Consider the following 21,389-nt stretch of genomic DNA (forward strand, 5'->3'; position numbering starts at 1 on the left):
CCATCACTTTTGAGACCTCAGGTCAGCAACATCGCCAACACCTGGGAGCTGGTCAGAACTGCAGCAGCTCAGCCGGGTGGTGGTGGCGCTCGCTTTTAATCCCAGCACTTGGGAGGCAGAGGCAGGTGGATCTCTATGAGTTCGAGGCCAGCCTGGTCTACAGAGTGAGTTCCAAGACAGGCTCCAAAGCCACAAAGAAACCCTGTCTCAAAAAACAAAACAACAACAAAAAAGAACTGCAGCAGCTTACCTGGGAGGCTGAGGCAAGACCAGCTTGGACTGCACAGAATGACCTTGTCACACATAAACACAAATGAAAGAAAAGAAAAGGCTGCATTTGTCCTTCCCAGCCCTACTGAGCCTGTGTGTGTGTGTGTGTGTGTGTGTGTGTGTGTGTGTATACACAAGTGCCTATGTGCGTGTAAGAGAGAGAGAATGTGTGTGCATGTGTGTGGAAGCCAGAGGTCAATTCTGAATTTCTTCTTTTTTATCCGTGTCTTACCCTCCCACCCCCCACCAACAGGGTTCCTCTGTGTATCCCTGACTGTCCTGGAACTCACTCTGTAGACCAGGCTGGCCTCAAACTCACAGAGATCCATCTCCCTCTGCCTCCTGAGTACTGGGATTAAAGGTGTGCACCACCACGCCCAGCCCGAGAGTCTTCCTGCTGTGGCCTAGCCAGAGGAGCCCCGAGGTGCAGTTGAAGGTCCAGGTGTCAGCCCAGCAGAAGGGAATCCTCTGATGGGCCAATCTCGGTTAGTCAAGGCTTGGGACTACCGACCCCAGAATGCCTTTTGCTTCTCCTTTGCCTTTACATGTTTGCTGCAGTGCTCTTTCATGGTATGCGTGAGGAGGTCTCCATTGTCTTTAATATAATGTGTTCATCTCTTGGAAACATCCTGTTCTGCTGGGCATTTTTACCTGTGGATTGTCAAGAAGATGACCCCTCCCTAAGCTAATTTGATAATGATAGCTTATACAGAGTTTTGATGAATAGAAATAAACATAAGGATATGTTTCACAGCCGGGGTCTGTGCGTCTCACCTAAGCAGTGGCGTGGATTGTAGCTCTAGTTAATACTAACAGTGGAGTCCCAGTAGCCCAGCTAGTTTAAATTCTTTTAACCTTATTGTTGGGAGATGTGTTCACAGGTCTTGGAGTGCCTCACAGCTGAAACAAAGCTTTGAAAATAACAATGTTAGACTAAGATGTTTTTGTTAACGAACTTTGAGGTGAAAAACCCAAGAAGACAATCTAAAGTTTTAGGCACATCGTTGAGTGAGGAGCTCTTTAAGGTCAGGGAACAAGGGCAGAGCAGCCCAGTTATTACTGGCTGACGTTGCTCGGTTTGGTTGATGGCCAAAGGTGATAATTAATCCTCATACCCATTTCTGTCCTCAGTCTCCTGATGTAAAAAACTATTAATGAATGGATGGATATGCACCCTAAAGGTGTAAAGGAGAGCTGACTGATTCTTTTTCATATATAAAAGTTTAGGTTTCTGATTCCTTTAAGATTCCTTATAAGATCACCTTTCAAGATAAGGAATAAAGTAATTGGCCCTTTCTTTGTAACTGCAAAATGCAGCCTGCCAGTAAAAGACCCGACAGGAATACCTTGCTTGCCACATGGTTAATCTATATCAAGTTGCTTGGGTTTGAATGTCTGTGGGTTCTTGGGAGTGATTTGTTTTTCACTTGTAATACGTAAAATGTTTATCTTATGGGGGAGATGAAAAACACGTTTTTCCCGAAAATCATTCACTTAAGAAATGGAATGCAGCTATTCTGACTCTTGTACTGCCTGGAAGAGTCTGTTGGGAGAGAAGCTGTGAAACATGAGCTAAAGAGAGAAGAAAGAGAGAGGATAAAGAAGAGAAAGAATAAAGAAGGAAACCATCAGGGAGTTTGTGAGTGCTTCTTTCCCTAACCCGCCTCAGATAGAAAAGTTTAGCCTCCCCGACTCCGTAAATTCCTATTGTAAGACTTTAAGACAGTTCTGAAGCCATTTCTGACAACTCTGAATCCTCTCAGCCTCCGTGCCATAGTGCTTCCTTCCCCTCCTTCCCTGGGAACCAAGGACCTAACAGCTACACATGCATGTACTCAGTTCCTGAACAATTACCCATATATGTATGTTTTGATTCGGTCCCCTGGGAAATGGGGGTCAAAATGACCTCTTACCTCATCTGATTTGGCAACAGCTCTCCAGCCAATTATTGGTAATAGGCCTTTTGAATAAGCCAATCACAACTCCCCTTGCTTCTGTGGCCTTCTCCTTTAAAAGTAGCCTGTACTAGCTATTCGAGGTCTCTCGGCTTCCCGAATGCTGAGGGACCCTGTCATGACAGAATTAATAAAATCCTTGTGCTTTTGCATCAGCTGTGGTGCATGAGGTGGTCTCTGGGGGAGACTCCTCGGTGTTTGGACGCTAGAGTCCAACACGATCAAAGCCCTGTGTGGCTGGAGGCTGGCCCCCAGACAGTATCTTCCTTAATCTCTGTCCGCCTTATCTTTGGAGACCAGGTGTCTCACTGAAGCCAGAGCTCACTGATTAACTAGGCCTATGGCTATGTGAGCTTCAAGGGTCTGCCTGTCTCCACCTTCCCAGAGTTGGGATGACAGGACTACACCTAGCTAAGTTTATGTGGGTGCTGGGGTCCAAACAAATGACAAGGACTTTACCAACATCCCCCAGTATCTAGGCCTCATTTTAACACCATCCCCCAGGTGGTTCAGAACACCTGAGCGTGTGGGAAAACTGGACCCTGGACCACACTGTTCAGGTGCATTGCTGCAGGTGGGGGTGGGTGGACTCTTCTGCTCCATCTGATGCAGCTGGGGAAGGGGATGAGGAAAGCTAACCAGACTCCCCAGGTCATCGCCATCCTGGTGCAGGGCAAGGAACAGCAATGCGGTTGTCTGGTAAGGAGCTCTGTCTGCTGAGGGCACCCGGCTGGTGGTGAGGACGGAGGTGCCCTTCACATTGAGGCTTCACATGCAGAGAACTTGCCCAGAAGCCAGCTCGCGGCTGGCTGAGTTCATTAAACAGGCCATAGAGCACACCCAACACTTCCAATCTTTCTCTCTTGATGGTCTCCCTTTCACCATGCAGCTGAGGGTGATCTTAAACTTCAAATCCTCCCACCCCCACCTCCTAAATGCTGGGATTACAAGAGTGTGCCCAAACGCCCAAGGTTATACAGCGTTGGAGATCACACCCACAGCTTTGTGTATGCTACGTAAGCACCCTGCCGACTGAACTACATCCACAGTCCCTAAGCACACCGTCTTCTAAGACAGGGTGAGGGTCAAGGTCTTCAGGAAGAACCCCAGGGCTCACCAAACCCTGCAGAAAGGGCATCGTGTGTGAAGCAGATCCGGGCTGCTTGCCAGGACCAGAAGGTTTCAGACAAACACAAGCTTAATCCGTGGTGGGGGACCTGGTTAGCATGCTCCCTCATGGGGGCATCATTGCCCAGGCTCTAACCCATATATTACTTGAGAATATACACTACAAAACTCAATCAAACACACAGGGTGATTAAAATAAATTGCATTTTGTATCAATATTTTCATCGAGAAATTATACAGGGAAGGCCCATGAGGGCCTTGGGTGTTTTCTTAAATACAAAGTATAAATAACTGTACAGGACGCACGGCTCCTCCTGGTGGTCACTCAAAGTGCTTCGATCAGGAGATTCTTTTTTTTTTTTCCTTTTTCTTTTTTTGCAGCTCCAAGGGTTCAGGGAAGCATGAGAGGGGAAGGAGAGGTAGAAAGAAGAGGGAGGGAGAGGGAAAGAGAGATTCAAGTAGTCCACAATGTTACTTGGTAGGGTGTGTTGACGAGAGTTACAATGTGAAGGACTTGGTGGAAAAGGCCCCTGACCAGCTGGGGAGTTGAGTCCATCACTGACTTCCATGTCAGAAGCTGTAACTCCTGGGCTGTCAGAACTTTGTGCTTCTGGGCTGTCCCAAGGCGCTGTCCTTTTTCGCCCCGTAGGAGAAGACTGCACCGAAGATATCTTCATGATAACGTTTCTGGCTCTGTGAAATGAAACAGAGGCCAAGGCGTCAGCTGTGCTGAAGCAGCCAACTCTCAGTTCCCAGGCTGCATAAAACCCTGGGGCTGCAACAGCTTCCTGGCGACACATGTACTCACTAACCCTGTGCCTTCCTGCTTGCCTGGCTTGCTGCCGTCACACCCAGGTTCGGTTTCTCCTCAGCGCTATGCGTGGCCCACCTCAGCCTGTTCCCAAACTTCATGGATGGATGGCGGCCCCACTACCTGCTTAGTGTCCATCCCACACAACGCCAGTGGATGTGAGTTTTGAGATTGGCATGCATGCATGCGGCAGGCTGCACGTGCCTCCCTTTCCCCAGGTCTTGAAGTCAGAGCACACAGCAGCAGGCTGAGGGCAAAGCCACCTGTTGCTCTTTATGGACCTGAACGTGGGTTCCAAATGACCTGACCTTGGGAGCTTTTCTCCTTGGTGCTAGAGATTCTGGGGCCTCTCGTGTGTGAGGCAAGGACTGAGCTACATCCCCAGCTCTTATTTTCTCTTTTTAATAAAAAAAAAAATTATTGATTTCCTGCCTCTGCCTCCTGAGTGCTGGAATTAAAGGCATGCATGTGCCACCATGCCTGGCTATGATTTTATTTTCGCACATACCCGTGCTCGTGTGTGTGTGTGTGTGCGCGCGCGCGTGCGTGCGTGCTTGTATGGTTGTGGCTATATGGCTGTATGTGTACACAAGTGTATGTGTACACAAGTGCAATGCCCTCAGAGGCCACAAGAGGGTTTCAGATTCCCTGGAGCTGAAGTTACAGGCAGGTTGTATACACACTAGTACATGCTTTTAACTGCAGAGACATCTCTGCAGCCCAGATACCCCATGCTGACCCCGCTACTCTCCTGCTTCAGCTTCCCCAAAGCCTTGGGGTGTGCAGGTGTGCCGTGCCTCTGCCCCACCTGCTCCTTGTAACCCTTTTGATGACAAAAGTCCGTGACTACATCCGACACACATTGAACACACTGTAAGGCATCCACGATGTCCTTGCAGGTCACCGCGAGTCAGAACAATCTGCACCCCAGGACCTTTGTACCTGCTGCTCTCCCAACAGAATAGTCCAGACCTCTGTGTCGGGGATGCACAAGCCTGCTTCCTTACCTTCTTCAGGGACTTTGCTCACACGTCACCTCCCAGCAACCCCCCTCCGCAGCATCTTCACTAATACAATGCACGCCTGCTCTGAGCCTCACCTGAAGCAGCGCACATTCTACGTGTTCTATTTCATCCACCCTGCCAGAACGTAAGCTCCATTTAGCTTGGCTTTTTGCTTTTTTTTTTGTTTGTTTGTTTTTGAGACAGGGTCCCACGTGGCCGAGGCTGACCTTGAACTGACTATATAACCGAGGGATGATCTTGAATTCTTGATCCTCCTGCCTCTGTTTCCCTAGTGCTGGGATTAAAGGTGTGCACTATCATGTCCTAGGCCATTGGGGGGGAGCGGTTTGTTAATTGCTTTTAATCTCTAACGCATAGTAGGCAATTAATATAAATGTGGAGCATGAGTCTAAGCCTTAAGGACGGGTTTGGGAACCAGAGAGACAGAGAGAGGAAAAGGGAGAGAGAGGCCATGTGTCTGGGCTCTCATCGTCAGCACCAGGACCCCTTCCCTCTACAAAATGGAGTAACAGTCATTCTTCCCTCATAACGCCCTTATAAGGGCAGAAGGAAATGTCACAGGACCGTCGTTGAGCTCCTGGAACAAGGCGAGCCCTGCTACCGACAGTCCTTCCTGAGAGGCCTGAAGGCATCCAGCCAGCAGTTCGCTGTAAATAAGTGTACGTTTCCCATAGCCAGTAGGGACAGGTCTCCCAGCCCTGGTGTCCACAGCCCTGCTCTGCTCTATGGGACCTTTCTGCAGTGGTGTGCGGAGCGGAGTCTATTACTCTGATTCTAGGAAAATACCGGCCGGCCGGACTTCTCAGCTAGCCGGCAGCCGGTGTGAAACAGGAAGTCCCCGCCCCCAGGAGCCCTGCCAGTCAGCCGGTCCCAGGTTTCTGCAGTGGCGCAAAGGGTTTCAGGGCCCTCCCAGTTCTGGCGCCCTGGCCTGATTCCAATGGCACGTGACCTTCACCTACACCCTTTTCTAGGGTCCCACGGCAACTTTCATACCTTGAGCTGGAAGAAATAGTCCTCAACTTGCTCCTCGCTCAAGTTCAGCTTGGTGGCCACAAGCTTCTTCAAGGTGGTAGCCACATCCCCAGCCATGCGCACATCTCCACAAATATAGAGGTGGCCCTGCTCCCCATGGAGCACGCTGAGTACCTCACTGGCCAGCTCCGTCTGCAGGATGTCTTGAACGTAGACCTAAAAGTAGAGACTATGATGGCACCAGCCCTAGGTGGTCCCTGTGCCATGAAGAGGGGAGGAGGGGCACTGAGGGTTTCAGTCGGGACTTCAGCTCAGGATACACAATCATCCTGGCCAACAGAACCCACGGATCGTCCCCGAGTTCACCGTACTTCAGAAATGCTCCATCAAGCCAGTAGCCCTCCCTGCCCAGAGCTCTGAGATCTGCCTGCCTATACCCCAGGAAGAAGGCGCTTCCCAGCATGTAGCGGCCCCAGCTCTAATTTAGGACTGGGGTGTAGGTGCCCAGGTTCCCATTTATAAGAAAGGTCCTAAGTCGCTCAGAATGGTGCTTTTTCCACCTAAGATGGTCCAGCCGTTGGACCGAAGGGGATCCTCAGGAAACAAGGGTCTGAGCTGAGAGTCTACACTGACTGCTCATGCCCTTGGAGCACAGTGCCCATTTGAGGGCTCTGGTGGAATCAACTCAACAAGTCGATAATGTGGAGCTGAGGATAAAGCCAGCCTACAGGACATCTCCCCACACGGCCCTGCACCCAGGGCTGCTGGGCGCCTACAGCTGGCAGCATTGTGGACTGCGGATACAGTGGGATTCTCGAACCACTCCGGACTTGGTCTTCTCCTCATAGTGCTTTTCATAACACTTGAGGCTGTGCAACTGTCTCTCCCACTTTGGAGCAGAGGAGGCTCCGAGAGGGAGGACTGTGTAGCCCAGGCACGGGCTTGCTGGGTGGGCACACTTACCTTGGGCTTGCCTGGCAGCCGGGAGTAGGCTGTATGCACCTGGTACAGCACCCCTTTGCGGACCATCTCCTGCATCTCTTCCTGATAGATGTGATCCTCCTCTGGGTGCCGGCACCCAAACACCAAGGTCATGCGACCTCCTTTGAGCCCTTTAAAACCCAGAAGGTTGCAGTTACCACAATAGCCACCAGAGGGAGACCCATGACCACCAGGTGCCCAACAGGTAAGTTTCTTATCTGGTATTATCCCGTTTATAGTTAATGGAAGCAGTCTTGAAGAACATTGTTCAGTGTCAGTTATGATTGTGTAAACACATAGATCTTTTTTAATTTGCCATATTGCATTTTAGTTTTACTTTTCCCTTTTAAAATATCATTATAGCTAGTAGGGGCAGGAGGATTGCTGAAAATTCAAGGCCAGCCTTGTCCATGCAGGGAGGGAGTTTTCGGTTCAGCCAGGGATAGACTAGCAAGACTCTGTCCCAAATGTATATATGTAGGTGTGTGTGTGTGTGTGTGTGTGTGTGTGTGTGTGTGTGTGTGTGTGTGTGTTTAACATGCTAAGGGCGTTCTTTTAGTGAAATATCAGAAATTCTGTGGCCTTCTTTTGTAAAAATCATCTCTCCTGACATAGCTGTTACATCAAATGCAGGTGGTGAGGCCTCGGGTGTCCAGGACATCCCAGACTACCTCCTGAATGCTCTTGACTGTGCTGGACTTCATGTTCATGGTCTTAAATGTCAGGCATTGCTAAAGGTTCTACAAAAGCCTCTTGGGATAATTCTAAGCATAGAGATATCCTTTCATTTGGGCTGTTTCTCAAACAAAAGGAAAATGTCTATCTGAAATGTATTAATTTCATCTCATAGCTTTGAGGTTGTCTTCACAGACTCATTCTATGGGTTATCCCATAGATGGTACCAAAACCAAGGCCATCATTAAAGAAACAAAAACAAACAAACAGACAAGTGCAGCAAAATGTGCTGGTGCAATGGATGAGCAGGGAAGGGAACTGTCATTAAGCCTAAGACATGGTCTGGTCCCTGGGACTGATTTGGTGGAAGAAGAGAAGCAAGTTGACCTTTGACCTCCACATGTGCATCCAGACACATGCACCCCTCCAAATACATTAAAAAAGGACAAGGAAGCTGGTGGTGGTGGTGCATGCCTTTAATCCCAGTACTCAGGAAGCAAAGGCAGTTGGATTGCTGTGAGTTTGAGGACAGCCTGGCCTACAGAGCAAGTTCCAGGACAGGCACAAAAAAACAAAGAAACCTTGTCTCAAAAATAAAAAAACAAAAATAACCCTCCCCAAAACAAAAACCAAACAAGCAAAAAGAACAAGGAAACATGAGGAAACATGAATGAAGTGGGCCGGCCACAAACCCTCCAAATCTGTTTACCTACCTATGTGGTACAGTGTACTAATTTGATGTACATGTGTATGTGTAATGATCATGGTAACTAGCATGCTCTCTTCCTGTACCTCTGTGCTGGGAGTCATGGAACCGCTGTTGCCAGAAACTGCGGAAGGGGGCGATGCCTGTGCCAGGCCCAATGAGGATGCAAGGCAGGGAGGGGTCCTCGGGGAGCTGGAAGCCACTGACGCTGCAAGGAGACAGAAGGAAGGAGATCTCAGACACCCCAAGGCGGAAGCACATGCAGGATAGGGTCGGTGAGCTGAGTACACGGTATGGCGGTACTGTCAGGGATGGAGGGATACGCCAATCTCTAAGCCTTATGCAAAGTTTTATCCTCCCTGCCAAGGCGTAGCATCTCCCCACACCTGAGACCTTTGGTGAAAGATCCAGTCTCACTGTACGCTGGACCCCACCATCCATCATCACCATTGCCCTTGCCATGGACTCCATGACACCTTGTAGTCAGATGGAAAATGAAGAGGCCTAGAATCACACACACACACACACACACACACACACACACACACACACACCTCAAACCTTCGTAGGCTAAGGGGAGCACTCAGTCCTAAATCCTTTCATTGTATTGCAGAATCCCCAGGCCCAGGGGTTCTAAAGGGTCCTGAGTGGTGCTTACCTTCGCACAAAGCAGGGCACTGGGTCCTGGGGCTTCAGGTTTTTGATCCAAGTGCTGCAGACCCCATGGTGCAGGGGACCCTGACCATCTGCAATGACAGCACAGACCTTACCAACAACCCCTGTGGCCTTCATGCAACCCAGATGGGTGCTCTTCCTACACTGCTTCGTTCCTGAATGAGGAATTACCTTCTCTCCCAACTCTCCACACAGATCAGGGAAGGCTGTAAGGAACCCGATGAGCAAATTCTCCCCTTGCCATTGCAGACAGAGTCACAGAGAAGTAAGAGGAACAGGTGACTAAAGTCATAGTGGACACAGGTCCACGTTCAGGTCCTTCACTCTTTTTTTTTTTTTTTTTTTTTTTTTGGTTTTTCGAGACAGGGTTTCTCTGTGGTTTTGGAGCCTGTCCTGGAACTAGCTCTGTAGACCAGGCTGGTCTCGAACTCACAGAGATCCGCCTGCCTCTGCCTCCCGAGTGCTGGGATTAAAGGCGTGCACCACCACCACCCGGCAGGTCCTTCACTCTTAATCTAGAACATTGGTTCTCAACCTGTGTGTTGCAACCTCTTCAAGGGTCAAATGACCCTTCATGGTGGTTGCATATCAGATATTAACATTAAGATTCATAAGGGTAGCAAAATTACAGTTATGAAGTAACAATGAAAATAATCTTATGGTTGGGGGTCACCACACGTGAGGAACTGTATTAAAGGGTCACAGCATTGGGAAGGTTAAGAACCACTGGTCTGGAGCATCTCCCAAGTGTTTGTCTAGAGACTCTCGCCACACTCCCTGCCAAGGCTCTGCCCACAGCAGTGGGAAGTGACCCCCCCAGAGCTGGCCCCTGGAGTGTCCTCATGAAGGCCTTCACCAGTGGGAGCCCTGGATGAGGAATGGTCTTCCACTCCCCCTGTCTCTTCTGGCATCTCTGTCTTCCCCAGCAGCCTTTCCTGGGCCTGTAGATACCCCAGTTTCCTCTGTTATATTCACTTCTTCCTCATGACCAGACACAGAGGAGGCCTCCAGCAACTTGAATGGTCCTTTGCTTCTGTTCTGTGTAAACTGGCCTTCACAGGGCTCACATGCATCTCCTCTCTCACCCAGTGATGAGCTGTGGTCAGTCTAAATACAGGCTCTGTCCAGTATTTGGAAACTGTGTTCTTTGCCAAGAAGGGAGGGCTTTGAGATACAGACCCTGCCCAGCCCTTCCAGCTCAGACAGAGCTCAGTTACAGATGTTAGAACAGGGAGCCAAGTCCACCCAGTGCAGGATCCAAGACTAAGTGGACAGATCACTGGAGACTCTGGTCTATGGTAGCTCCACACACACGCCCACTCACTCTCTAGGATACCCACTGTTTACAGTCGCACACAGCCATATCTCTAAGATCTCCATGCCTGCACCCTCTACTTGGCTTTATGCCTACTCTATGAGGGCAGAGCCTGTTGGCAGAGTTCCCACACACAGTGTGGGTCCCAGCATGTGGGTCATGGCCATCACAGAATGAGAGCAATGGGGGTGTGAACAATCTGTACCAAAGTTTCCTGCCTTGGGCGGCATCATTAGGGTCCTAGGAATAATCCTAGGAATAATTGGGTTCCCCAAGGGTTCAAGGCTTTGCACATCTGAGCCTGTTCCACTCAGTTGATAAATTGCCAGTCTGGCTCATGGGCATGTCTGTGGGGCAGACTGTCAACTGATGGAGGGAGAGTCTAGCTTACGGTGGGCCATGCTGTCCCTGGGCAGGTGACCCTGAGTTGTATAAGGAAGTAGTTGAGCAACCCAGAGGGAACAAGCCAGAAAGCAATTATTCCTCCATGCCTCAAGCTCCTGCCTCGGTTTCCCTTGATAATGGACTGTAACCTGAAAGCTAAACAAACCCTTTCTTCTCCTAAAATTGTAGAGGAGGTAGCCATGGTGTCTGTCACAGCAACAAAAAACAATCTAGTACAGCTGCCCTCAAAGTACCAAGTGCAGATGACGTCAGAGTCTGCCTGCCTCACCTCGGGTCCGATAGGTGACCACGGCCACAGTGAGGTGGACCTCTGAGGGGGTGTGATCCTGGGAGGAGCTGATGGAGTAGTAGCGGGGCTTCAGAACGGGGAGCTGCGACAGCAGGAAGGCAGCAGGCACACGCAATGATGGGAACTCTTCCAGCACCTCCAGGAACGTGGGGCTGTTGCTGAACTTCCAATCATTGTACTCTGAGGGCTGAAAGCCAAGGGCAATGTGAGGGATTAGGGGAGCTGCCATTGTAGGGAAGGAGCTTTCCCACCTAGGCACGCAACACGGGCAAGGAGGGCGCTGTCCAGGGTGCTGAAGCCATTATCTTGGAGAGGAAGCCAAGACCTGGGGCAGACAGTAACATTTCTCAGTTGTGCCTAGAAATATATTCTGGGCAGAATTAAGGTGTGATGAGACAGTATTGCAACCCCAGCTAGTCACAAGACCGAGGCAGGAGGATTTCAATTTCAAGGTCAGCAGGGGCTGCAGACTAAGCTGGTAGTTAGCCTGGATAACTTAGTGAGACCCTGCCTCAGAATAAAACAAAAGAGAGAGATGGGAGTTTGTCCCAGTGGTAGAGCACTTGCCTGGCATTTATGAAGGCCTGAGGCCAACGCCTAGTGCCCACAAAACAAGGACAAAAGCAAAACCAAGACCAAGCAACACAAATCAAAACACAGAAACCTCCCCAATATTAGCACCCTAAGGGCAGGGCTCAATGCCCTATTTTGGGGGGGGGGGAATGGAGGCAAGGTCTTGCTATATAACCCAGATTGGCTTTGAACTCTTTCTGGCCAAGGCTGGTTCTCTAACTCACCATCCTCCTGCCTCAGCCTCTTGAGTACAGGAATCACAGGCATGCACCACCATGTCCAGCTCAACTTACTTCCTTATTACACTATGATTTGGAACCAGTTGAATCTGGGCTCAAATCACAGCTAGATGTCCCTCCTAGCTTAGCCTTAGTCCTCATGGAGTGAAGTTGATAGCTCTTTCACGCAGGGATGCTGAGGTGATGCTACTGTGCCCAGTGCCTCTCACAGAGACAAGCGTGTCCCTCCACTAACCCATTAACTCGGCTGCCTGCCTGCCATCACATCCATTGACCCCACATGTTTGTTCCACATTTGGGAAGACAAAGGCCACCCGTAGAGGCTGCCCCTCTATGGGGCACATTCGAGGAAGTGCCCTTCGGCTATGTGTTGACTACTCTTCACTGTGAACTGGATTTAGGATCACTGTGGAAACGCACCTCTGTGAGGGTGTTTCTAGAGGTTTGACTGGGGAAGACCCAGCAGGAATTCCCCTGGGTTGAGGCTCCAGACAAGAGGAAAAGGAGAAAATGAGCAGGGTTTCTGCATATACCTTTCTCTGCTTCCTCACTCCGGAAGTGAGGTGACCAGCCACCCACACTTCTGCTGTCGTGACTCCCTACCCTGACGGACAGGACCCTCCTCTCCTTAACTTGCTTCTGTCATGTATTTTGTCAGAGAAATGGGACTTGAATACAGGGCACACCATACTGGCTCTCAGAGAAACTCGTTCACTTGGCACTACCATGTACTAAAGATGGGCAGCAAAGGATACCCAGCCCCCACCAGACACGGACGAGTCACACCTAGAGCCTCGCGAGGATGGTCTCAGAAGTCCCTCTACTCTATGAAATGCCCCGGCCTCACCCCCCAGCCAGACCCTCACCTGACACAGGGCCTCCAGCCTCTGCCTTTCAGTCTCGTCTGTGGCCAGGCGGGCCAGCTTGTGGAGCTGCAGCTGGGTGGGAGGGGTAGTGATGTCCAGGAAGTAGGTGAGGGCTTGGGTGAGCGAGCAGGGGGGCAGCCTCTTATCCTTGACCCAGTAGCTGCCTGAATGGAGGGGGGGAGGTATCAGTCTGGGAAGGCCCAGTCTGGGTCTCTCAGAAGACTCCTATCCCCCAGATTCAAGGAAGAGAAGGCTCTGACATCGTGGCAAAGATCAGGTACTGGTGCTGAGACAGGGCTGCCAGGGATGATCAATTGCTCCAGGTGGGCTGATCAATTTCTCCGGGTAGGCTGACTGACTGCTCCCACCTGGGCACCCATATTGACATTGTCCTGACAAACTAACCATGTCCTTTTGTGCCCCCTACTTGAGTCTCTGACACCCTCATGTGAACTACAAATTCACAGTGACTAAGTTCACTGGAGACTGATGTATGTCTAGCTGCATACATTTAGCTGCACATTTAGAGAAAAGTTCATGGCTCTGATCTCCTGAGGTATTAAATCAAGAGGTTCTGGGTAGATAGATCGGTATAAATTGAGGTAGCCAGGCTTCAGGGGTTCCAAGAGACAGCTTGTAGAGCAATCACAGCCCAATCTGGGGTCAGCAGACCCAGGTTCAATCTGGTTCCCCACTTCCCAGCTGACAGTCTGAACCCTGTGGTCTCTGGCTGCTTTCTTGAGAAACAGATATGACAAAGGCCGGGCTGACACTGGCAATGAGGAGAACCACACTCGGGAAGTGATTGGCATGGTGCTTGGTCCAGGTGTTTACTGCATGCTGGCACATACTCTCCCCTCCCCCACTTCCTTCTAGGAAAAAGGATTGTATATTAGTGGCATCCCATCTGGACCACATCTGCGTCCTTACAGCCCCAAGGATGCCTCAAGTCCCTTGTCTTTAAGTTTCAGGCTGACTCACTTTCTCCCGGGTGATGGTGACACTACCGGGTTTTGTTTCTCTGGTACCTCCCCTGAGGTAAGGGGACACACTCCAGGAGGCATCACTACTAGTGGAGACCAGAGTTTCTCCCGTGACCAGAGCAGACATAGTCCCCAGTCCTTGGGGATGGGAGTGAGGAGGGTAGGTCTTTCTGGGGGCCTGGGGCTCACCGCTCTCATCCTGCACCTCCAAGCACACGATTTGGTGGGGCGAAGGGCAATCCACAACTCGTTCCAAGATCCCCTGGACCAGGGCCTCCTGGTTGCCTGGGAAAATCCCAAGGTGTTCCCCAGGCAGATAGCTGGGGCCGTGGCTGCCCTCGAAGGAGAGTTGGACCAACAGGGTGGTTCGGCTGCAGAAGAAAAAACGGGAGCCCTGGGTACCTGCAGCTTTCCCCGGGATAAGCACTCTCCCGCCACCCTCCTGCTGGCTTCCTCCAGCTTTGGTCACCAACCAAGGTTTGTGGCAGGACCTCCCCTCAGCTATAGGGACCCTCCGAGCTTCAGAGTTTTCCAAAGGAGTTTGGCCACTGCTCTCCCTAGAAGGGACTGAGCCCATAGGGTTTGGGCACAACTCTGTCACAAAAAGCATCTCACCCAGGGTGTGTGAGCATTGGAAATAGCTTTTTTTTGTCTCTAGAACAAACCCTGTTCTCATTAGAACCGAGGCTAGTCTCCCCAAAGGGTAGGAGTGAGGGAGAGGAAAGACAACGCGGTACAAATTACAGGTCACCCATGACCCTCATCTACCCAGCTGAGAGATTTCCATCCTTGTCAAATATCCTCACAAATGGTCTGAGTGTCCCCTGGTCACCCCTTTCAGTGAGAGTCCAAAGAGGAGGGTCAGTGAGGCAGAGACTTGGTTCCCAAACTGGGCAAAGGCAGAGGTGCCAAGGACTAGCAGGGAAGCTGGTCCCGAAGGCGGCATCTTCAGCAGGCAGGTCTCCCCTCCTCATCTACAGACTGACTACTCGGCTCCTTTATTTATCCCAGAGCCCTGCCCATCCTTACCTGGACTTCTTACTCTGCAGATTCTGCTGCGATTTCAGTCTCATGGTGAACACGTTCTTGGCGTGCATACTGCTGAGGGCTGGGGAGACAGAGATAGGATGGCATGGGGCTTCTGTGCTGTGTGTGTGTTGGGGGGAACCCTTGTGCTGTGGAGGGAAGCCCCTGTGCTGTGGAGGGGAGCCCCTGTGCTGTGGAGGGAGTCGCTGTGCTGTGTGTGTGTGTAGCCCCTGTGGGGGAAGAAGGCCTTGTGATGTGATGGAGGAAGCCCCCGTAAGCTGAATGGAGTATCCCTGCAGGCTACCCTCGCTCTTGCTGTCCTGAGGTAGGACCTGTAAGGTTTTCCTTCCCTGCTAGTTTTGAATCATAAGTAAAGAAAGACCCTGGGCCTGGCCGGATGTGCTGACCCAAGTCTGTGATGCCAGCACTTGGGTGCAGAGAGAGGAAATCAGGAGTTCGAGGCCGTTCTTGGCCACGTAGCGAGTTTGAGAACAGTCTAGGCCACATGAGATCCTGTCTCAGCTCCCTGCTTCCACATAAACACAAAGAAGGGGAAAACAGTAACTAAAACTAAACAACCAGAAGGATCCCAGATGAACAATGGCTTTGAGGTTGGGAAGTACCGGGAGATGCAGTTTAGATGTTAAGACACAGAAAGTCTTGGGACACCCATGTAGTTTAGGGATTTGGGATTCACAGACCATGGCAGAGGTAAAGCTAGGCATGTTCTAACGTGCAGACACCCAGGATGGGCAGAGCTGAGCCACCGACTGTTGCCCTGAGTCACTCCCAGAAGCCTTCTTCATGCCATGTGGCTCCCTTCGGAAGACTGGCTCCAGCCCCCTTGTCCCCCACATGCTACCCCACACTTCATGTTCTTGAGTTGTAACTTCTCTGGATTTGCCACAGGCCAAGTGGCAGGACAAGTGTCATAGGCCAGTTCGTATGGGTCAAGAGGCTGGCACACTGTCTGGGAGAGTTGCCCCTGCCACCCACCCGCTGATGCTGGCTCCCTGCTCTCACTACACTCTCTCAAGCTTTGCTCAGATAGCCTTAACCCAGGCAGGAAAGACCAGCAGTGCACAGAGGGGCCGGTACCTTTGTTGAGGTCTAAAGGCTCCAGGCTCTGGGTGAGCCTATACTGCTGTGGCTCCCATATTGCATTGGAAGTGTAGCGTTTCGGGATCTGAATGTGATGTTTGCTTCGAACATTAAACGTCTCACAGGCCGCCTGAAAAGTTAGGCAGAGTGGCATTCATTATCACCATCACCACCCTTCACCGTGGGTCAAATACGGAATGGATGCATCCCCAAACTCCTAAGAGTGTCAGCTGGGGACTGAAGGAGCTCAGAGAAGCCCAGGTTTGGTACACAGCAGCCATTGATATTATAGCAAATATTAAAGCTGCCGTCGTAGTTTTATCCTCTTCCTACACAGTGAGGGAGGCCCAGGGCTTTCCTATCCTGATAGAAAACCTCATGGAGAAGACCCAAGTCTTCTGGGCTTCCAATTGCTGTCCTTTCACTGCAGAGATAAGTTCCCTCCATCTACAGGAAGAATCCAGAAAGAAGATAGGAGGAGATACAGCCAGGTCACAAGAGGTCAGCAGTGTGGTCCCTGTCCCTGCCTCTGTAGACCTGGGAGACTGAAGCAAGGCACCACCGTCCCGAGGTGGCCAAGGCTACAGGTGGGAAAGTCCTTAGGCCAGAAGTTCAGGATGGGGAGTTGATGAGCTGCCTTCTCCCACCTGGATAAATACCCCTGAGTGACACCCTCCTGGTGGGGTGGGGTTTGGGGAGAGCTGCTTTGACCTGAGACATCAGGCCCACAGCTCTAGCCTACACCTGGCAGAGGTCATGATCCCCAGAACAGCAGGCTCAGGTGTGTTTGGCATGAACACATTACATCCTGTCTGACTGGGAACTGACCCGGAAGGTTTGCACAGCCCAGCCGCGGAAGGCGTCCTCTTGCCCACTGAGTTCATCCCCTTCTCCCGTGTGGACAAGCTGAGACGCTCCCAGTTGGGACAACTTCTGGTCGATGTCATGAGCAAAGGCACAGAACTGAGGGTACATGCTGGAGCCAAGGCCAAACACGGCATACCTGCCAAGGAGGACACGGGCTGAGACTGAGGATGCATGGTAGCTACGGTCTTCAGGGACAGCCCTATTCTCCCATGCCCACAATCTTTGGTCATGTGAACTAATGCCCTCTTGGACTGCAGACCTGCAAGAGGGACTTGGTTTCTGTGTCCTGATCCTCAACCCACTTAGAAGACAAAACTCAGACCAGGGCCTCTGCCCTCGGCATCTCTGAGAAGATATCCTGTGTATGCCCACTTCCATGGTCTGACCCCAGACGGCCCAGGAGGCAGGGCTGTGGGAGGGTGCCTCACCTGAAGGTGTGGGTGAGTTCTCTCAGCATGAACAGAGCTTTCTTCAGAGTCTACAAAGACAAAGGATCTTTTCTCAGGGCAGGAGCCACAAAACCACTGTTTGCCTTTCCCATTGGGGTCCATTTAAACCCTGGCCACACCCAGCATGCAAGGAATCCACATCCTTGGGGCAAGCCACTGGACAGGTCCAGTTGCCCCTCCCCGCAGCTGTAGCAGCCCACTGCCTCCTGCAAGTTCCTCCACATGCAAGCTGTGCTACCTGCACATGCACACACGTGCACACACACACGTGCACACACGCGCACGAAACAATGTAATAAAGCAATCTCAAATAATCTAAAAACATAAATAAAGCCTGGTCCATTCACAAGAAGGCATTGTGTGCCATTGGGAAAATGGCATAAGAAGGACCCAGAGTGGCCTGAGCACTTACTTACAATGCCCTCTTCAGGTCCCCTGACCTCTTGTCCCCTGGACCTCTTTTCTTGATTGTCACAAACCCTTCTTCCCCCAGATGACCAGGACCCCAGCCACGCACCTGCCCGTTGCTGGGGCAATCTCCATTCCCAAACGTGCTTGTCACCACCAGCAACAGCTGCTCCTTCTCCAAGGCGCTTGTCTTGTACTGGTTCATGCAGACAACCTGCATGGAGCATAGGAGACATCAGCCCCCCACTCCCAGGAGGCCCTCTGCACTCACCCCAGACTCCTTCCTCCTAAGTGTGTACCTTGGTGTTGAAGGCATAGCTGAACAAGGCTGCCAGGTCCCGGGCTAGCACTTCGGACTTCCCTGTCTCGGTAGCAAAGAGGACTGTGGCTCTAACTCGGGAAGCCATGACCTTGCGCATCAACATGGAAGCAAAGAGCACCACTCTGTGGGGACAGACAGATGGATGCTGTGTTGAGTCAGCTCCCAGAAGACAATGGAAAAGGGACAGCACCAGGGATGGTAGGGGGAAGCATCCTCCATTTCTCATTGGCTGGTGGCCCCTGTACACCTTGACTCAGTCCCTTTGGGACATTTGGGACAACAAAAGAAAATGAGTCTCAGATTGGTGTCTAGAGTTTGGAGAACCAAAACCATAAAGAACATTCTCCATATGCCCCGCCCTTCATGGCAAACCCAGGGAACGGGGTCTGTGAACAGGGACACAGTGCAGACAGCAACATTGCCCACTTCCACATACTTCCCCAAGACTCTGAACCGGATCTCTCTCCTCCTGGGCCTCAGCTTCACGTTCTGCCAGATGTGTGTCTTCCAGGGCTCAACCTGCAGGAAAGAAGGGAGATATGACAGTGGCAGATGTTTGGGCTAGGACTGGAGGATGCTGGGGAGGCAGAGGATCCTCTCTATAGCACTCATGGAAGCCCATGGCACCCACATCACCAAACCTCAGCAAAAGCTCAGAGCGGCACCTTTTGGGTCCCACATGGAGCCACACAGCAGTGGGCACTTGGCACTCTTTATTAATGTCCCAGAAGTCAGAGGACCACCTGCTTTTAGTATCTCTTTTTTGGGGACGCTAGATAATGTATAGTCTCATCTGGGCACCTTAGAGACAAGATGGCCCTCAGCTGGCATGTGCTTCCCTGGGCAGTCAAACTACATAGTGTCTGCAGCTCAGCTACAAGATGGGGAGGGTGGGGCGGCTCCCGCTGACCTGATAGTAGTAGAACGGAGATAGGACGTAGTTCAGCATCTCCTGGTGGAACACAGGGGTGATGCTCCCAGACATTGGAGGGACCAGCCAAATCCAGTCTGCAGGGCAGCCTCCTCGGGCCCGGTACTCATTCTGCATGTGCTTCATGAAGGACTCTGAGGCTGTGTGGTGGTCCATGATGGTCACGTTCTGCTTCTGGAGGAGCGGAAGATGGAGTGGACTTAGATAGGGGGAACAGAGGAGAATTGGAGGGAGCTGCCCCGGAAGGCGGGTGATCTATGCAATGGCTCTGCTGCTGCTCCTGGTCCTCTACCGATTGCTGCAGAAATACACACAGGTCCAAGTCCACAGATTTGAACCCCGAGGCCATCGTCACAGCCATTCACATGGTGGCCAGCCCTCAGTCACATGACAGCTTTCCCCCAGACCCTACAGGAGCATCCAGAAACTCCAGGCATTGCCAGCAAACAGCGAACCTCAGATGGGGGCCACTCTCACGGCACCGCCTTGTTTCAGTTAAAGAAAATATGACCTCAAAGGCGGCACCCTTGGTGGAGGGCTTGCCTGGCATGCACAGGGCCCTATGTCTATAATTTCAGCACTCCGGTGGTACAGGCAGAGGATCAAGGTCATCTGTAGCTGCATAGGGAGTTCCAGGTCAGCCTGGGCTACAGGAGATCCTGTCTCCAAAACAAGCAAATACAAAACCCTCCTAGTCACCTGTGGGGACAGGGAGGACCAGAATATAGGGGAGATAAGCTACCCACCGTCTACACCTAGAGGACATAAAGTATGAACTAGACTAGAACGACGCAGTAAAAGCAGCTGTGCCCCCAAAGTCTGGAGATCCATTCAACCAAGAGAAATTTGTTTTACGGCTCGGGAGATGGCCAAGTGGATAATGGATAAGGTTGTTTGTCACCAAGCCAGATCTGAATCTCATCCCAGGAACCCACACAGCAGAAGGAGAGAACCAACTCCTAAAGGTTGTTCTCTGACCTCCACACTAAGTAAAGAAATGTTTAAAAAAAATTTTTTTTTGAAAGAGAAATACGTTTAACATAGTGGTCAAAACTCTGCCTTCTCATTAGCCATGTGACTTTGAGCTAGGAGATCTTTAACCTTGACACCCATCAGCTTCCTCATCTGTGAAATGGGAGGCAACAGTTCCTGTCTCTGTTCCTCCATCGTGAGGCTGTTGAAGGGACGTGAACCAGCACATACTCTCAGTGGGCGTTATCTGCTCCAGCCCGGCTGCCGCGTACTGTGACAGCCATGGGCACAGGAGAGATGGCACAGGTCTCCAAGCGCTGCCCACAAAGAGCAAGCCTCTTGGGGAGGCTGAAGGGTGTCAGCCATCTTTGTAAGGCCTGGTGGGATTTGTGGTGGAGGAAGCAAAGGCTGCTAGGGAGGGACCGTGGAGAAAGCCTAGCGTCAGGGATAGGCCCGGGGTGGGGAGGGGAGATGGACAGCTGTTAAGAGAGGGCAAGTCTTAGAGATGGGTTCAAGCTGGCCGAGGGAGGGGCATTCCTGAGGGAAGATGCTGTCCAAGCCAAGGCCTGCAGCTGCCATCAGTACTCGTCTAGCCACACTTAAAACCCATTTACAGCTGCTGCTTGTCTCCTAATAGGGCTCTGTTCTGGGGATCCATCACAAGATGAAAATATCATCAGTCAAGACACATTGAATAGACACTGGAGGGCTGCTCAGCTTCAGGGTGCTGGCCTAGCTTACACCACAGCCTGGGCTCAAGCCCTAGTACCACATTAAAAAATGAACAACCCAGATGTGGTAGCTAACACCTGTGATCTCAGCACTCTGGATGTGGGTGCAAGGAGATCAGAAGTTACCACGTGAGCTTGAGACTATAGTTCATGATCCTAGAGAAGCTAAGTAGTAAGGTGAACCCAAAGGAAAACATACATAGACCCACCTGGAAATTGGAAACAGACAAGATCGCCTGACAAAATTGGGAATGTGAGGATGACCTTCTTGCCAAAGCCTCTACCCACCCCTAAGATGCCTGACATACCTGGAAACTGTGGAGCACAGCTACGTTGATCTCCGTGACAGCCCGGTCTTTCCAGAGGGAGGCCAGTGTGTGGGTCTCTAGGCCCATCCTTCTTCCCACTTCCTACAGAAGACAAGTGTTGATAGTGAGATAATTTTCGGGACCCACCCACCTGTCTGCTCCCCCAGATGGTCCAGCTGGGTAGCTCTTGTCACCTCCAGAATGTTGTAGCGCTGCATGTCACAAAAGTCTCGAACTCCAATCTCTGTGCCCATGTACCAACCATTGAAGGGGCAGGCTGGGAATTCAAGGCCACCCACTTCCAGCAGCATGTTGGCTACAGCAGGCAAGGCATACCATTTCAGCCCGAGCTCCTGGAACCACTCGTACCTGGCAGGGAGAGAGAGCCAGCTGCAGTTAGGGTCTT

At 51.3% G+C, this 21,389-nt stretch overlaps 1 protein-coding gene across 2 annotated transcripts in view; it reads right to left on the reverse strand.

Moving 5' to 3' along the window:
* Positions 1-3,573: 3,573 nt before the first annotated feature.
* Nos2 (nitric oxide synthase 2) overlaps positions 3,574-21,389 on the reverse strand; it is a 37,713-nt gene continuing 19,897 nt past the window's right edge. For both annotated transcript variants that reach the window (XM_075942310.1, XM_075942311.1), the window contains exons 9-26: positions 21,178-21,352; positions 20,984-21,085; positions 18,952-19,146; positions 18,478-18,560; positions 18,019-18,163; positions 17,829-17,933; positions 17,291-17,340; positions 16,824-16,998; positions 15,993-16,125; positions 14,898-14,976; positions 14,058-14,239; positions 12,886-13,049; positions 11,187-11,394; positions 9,182-9,269; positions 8,610-8,731; positions 7,125-7,273; positions 6,183-6,377; positions 3,574-4,046 (exon numbers count right to left, since the gene is read on the reverse strand). In XM_075942310.1, the coding sequence (XP_075798425.1) occupies positions 3,948-4,046; positions 6,183-6,377; positions 7,125-7,273; positions 8,610-8,731; positions 9,182-9,269; positions 11,187-11,394; positions 12,886-13,049; positions 14,058-14,239; positions 14,898-14,976; positions 15,993-16,125; positions 16,824-16,998; positions 17,291-17,340; positions 17,829-17,933; positions 18,019-18,163; positions 18,478-18,560; positions 18,952-19,146; positions 20,984-21,085; positions 21,178-21,352 (2,449 nt within the window). In that variant the 3' untranslated portion in view covers positions 3,574-3,947. The remainder of the gene's footprint in view (positions 4,047-6,182; positions 6,378-7,124; positions 7,274-8,609; positions 8,732-9,181; positions 9,270-11,186; positions 11,395-12,885; positions 13,050-14,057; positions 14,240-14,897; positions 14,977-15,992; positions 16,126-16,823; positions 16,999-17,290; positions 17,341-17,828; positions 17,934-18,018; positions 18,164-18,477; positions 18,561-18,951; positions 19,147-20,983; positions 21,086-21,177; positions 21,353-21,389) is intronic.

The sequence above is a fragment of the Microtus pennsylvanicus genome, chromosome 11, assembly GCF_037038515.1.
Source record: "Microtus pennsylvanicus isolate mMicPen1 chromosome 11, mMicPen1.hap1, whole genome shotgun sequence".
Lineage (NCBI taxonomy): Eukaryota > Metazoa > Chordata > Mammalia > Rodentia > Cricetidae > Microtus > Microtus pennsylvanicus.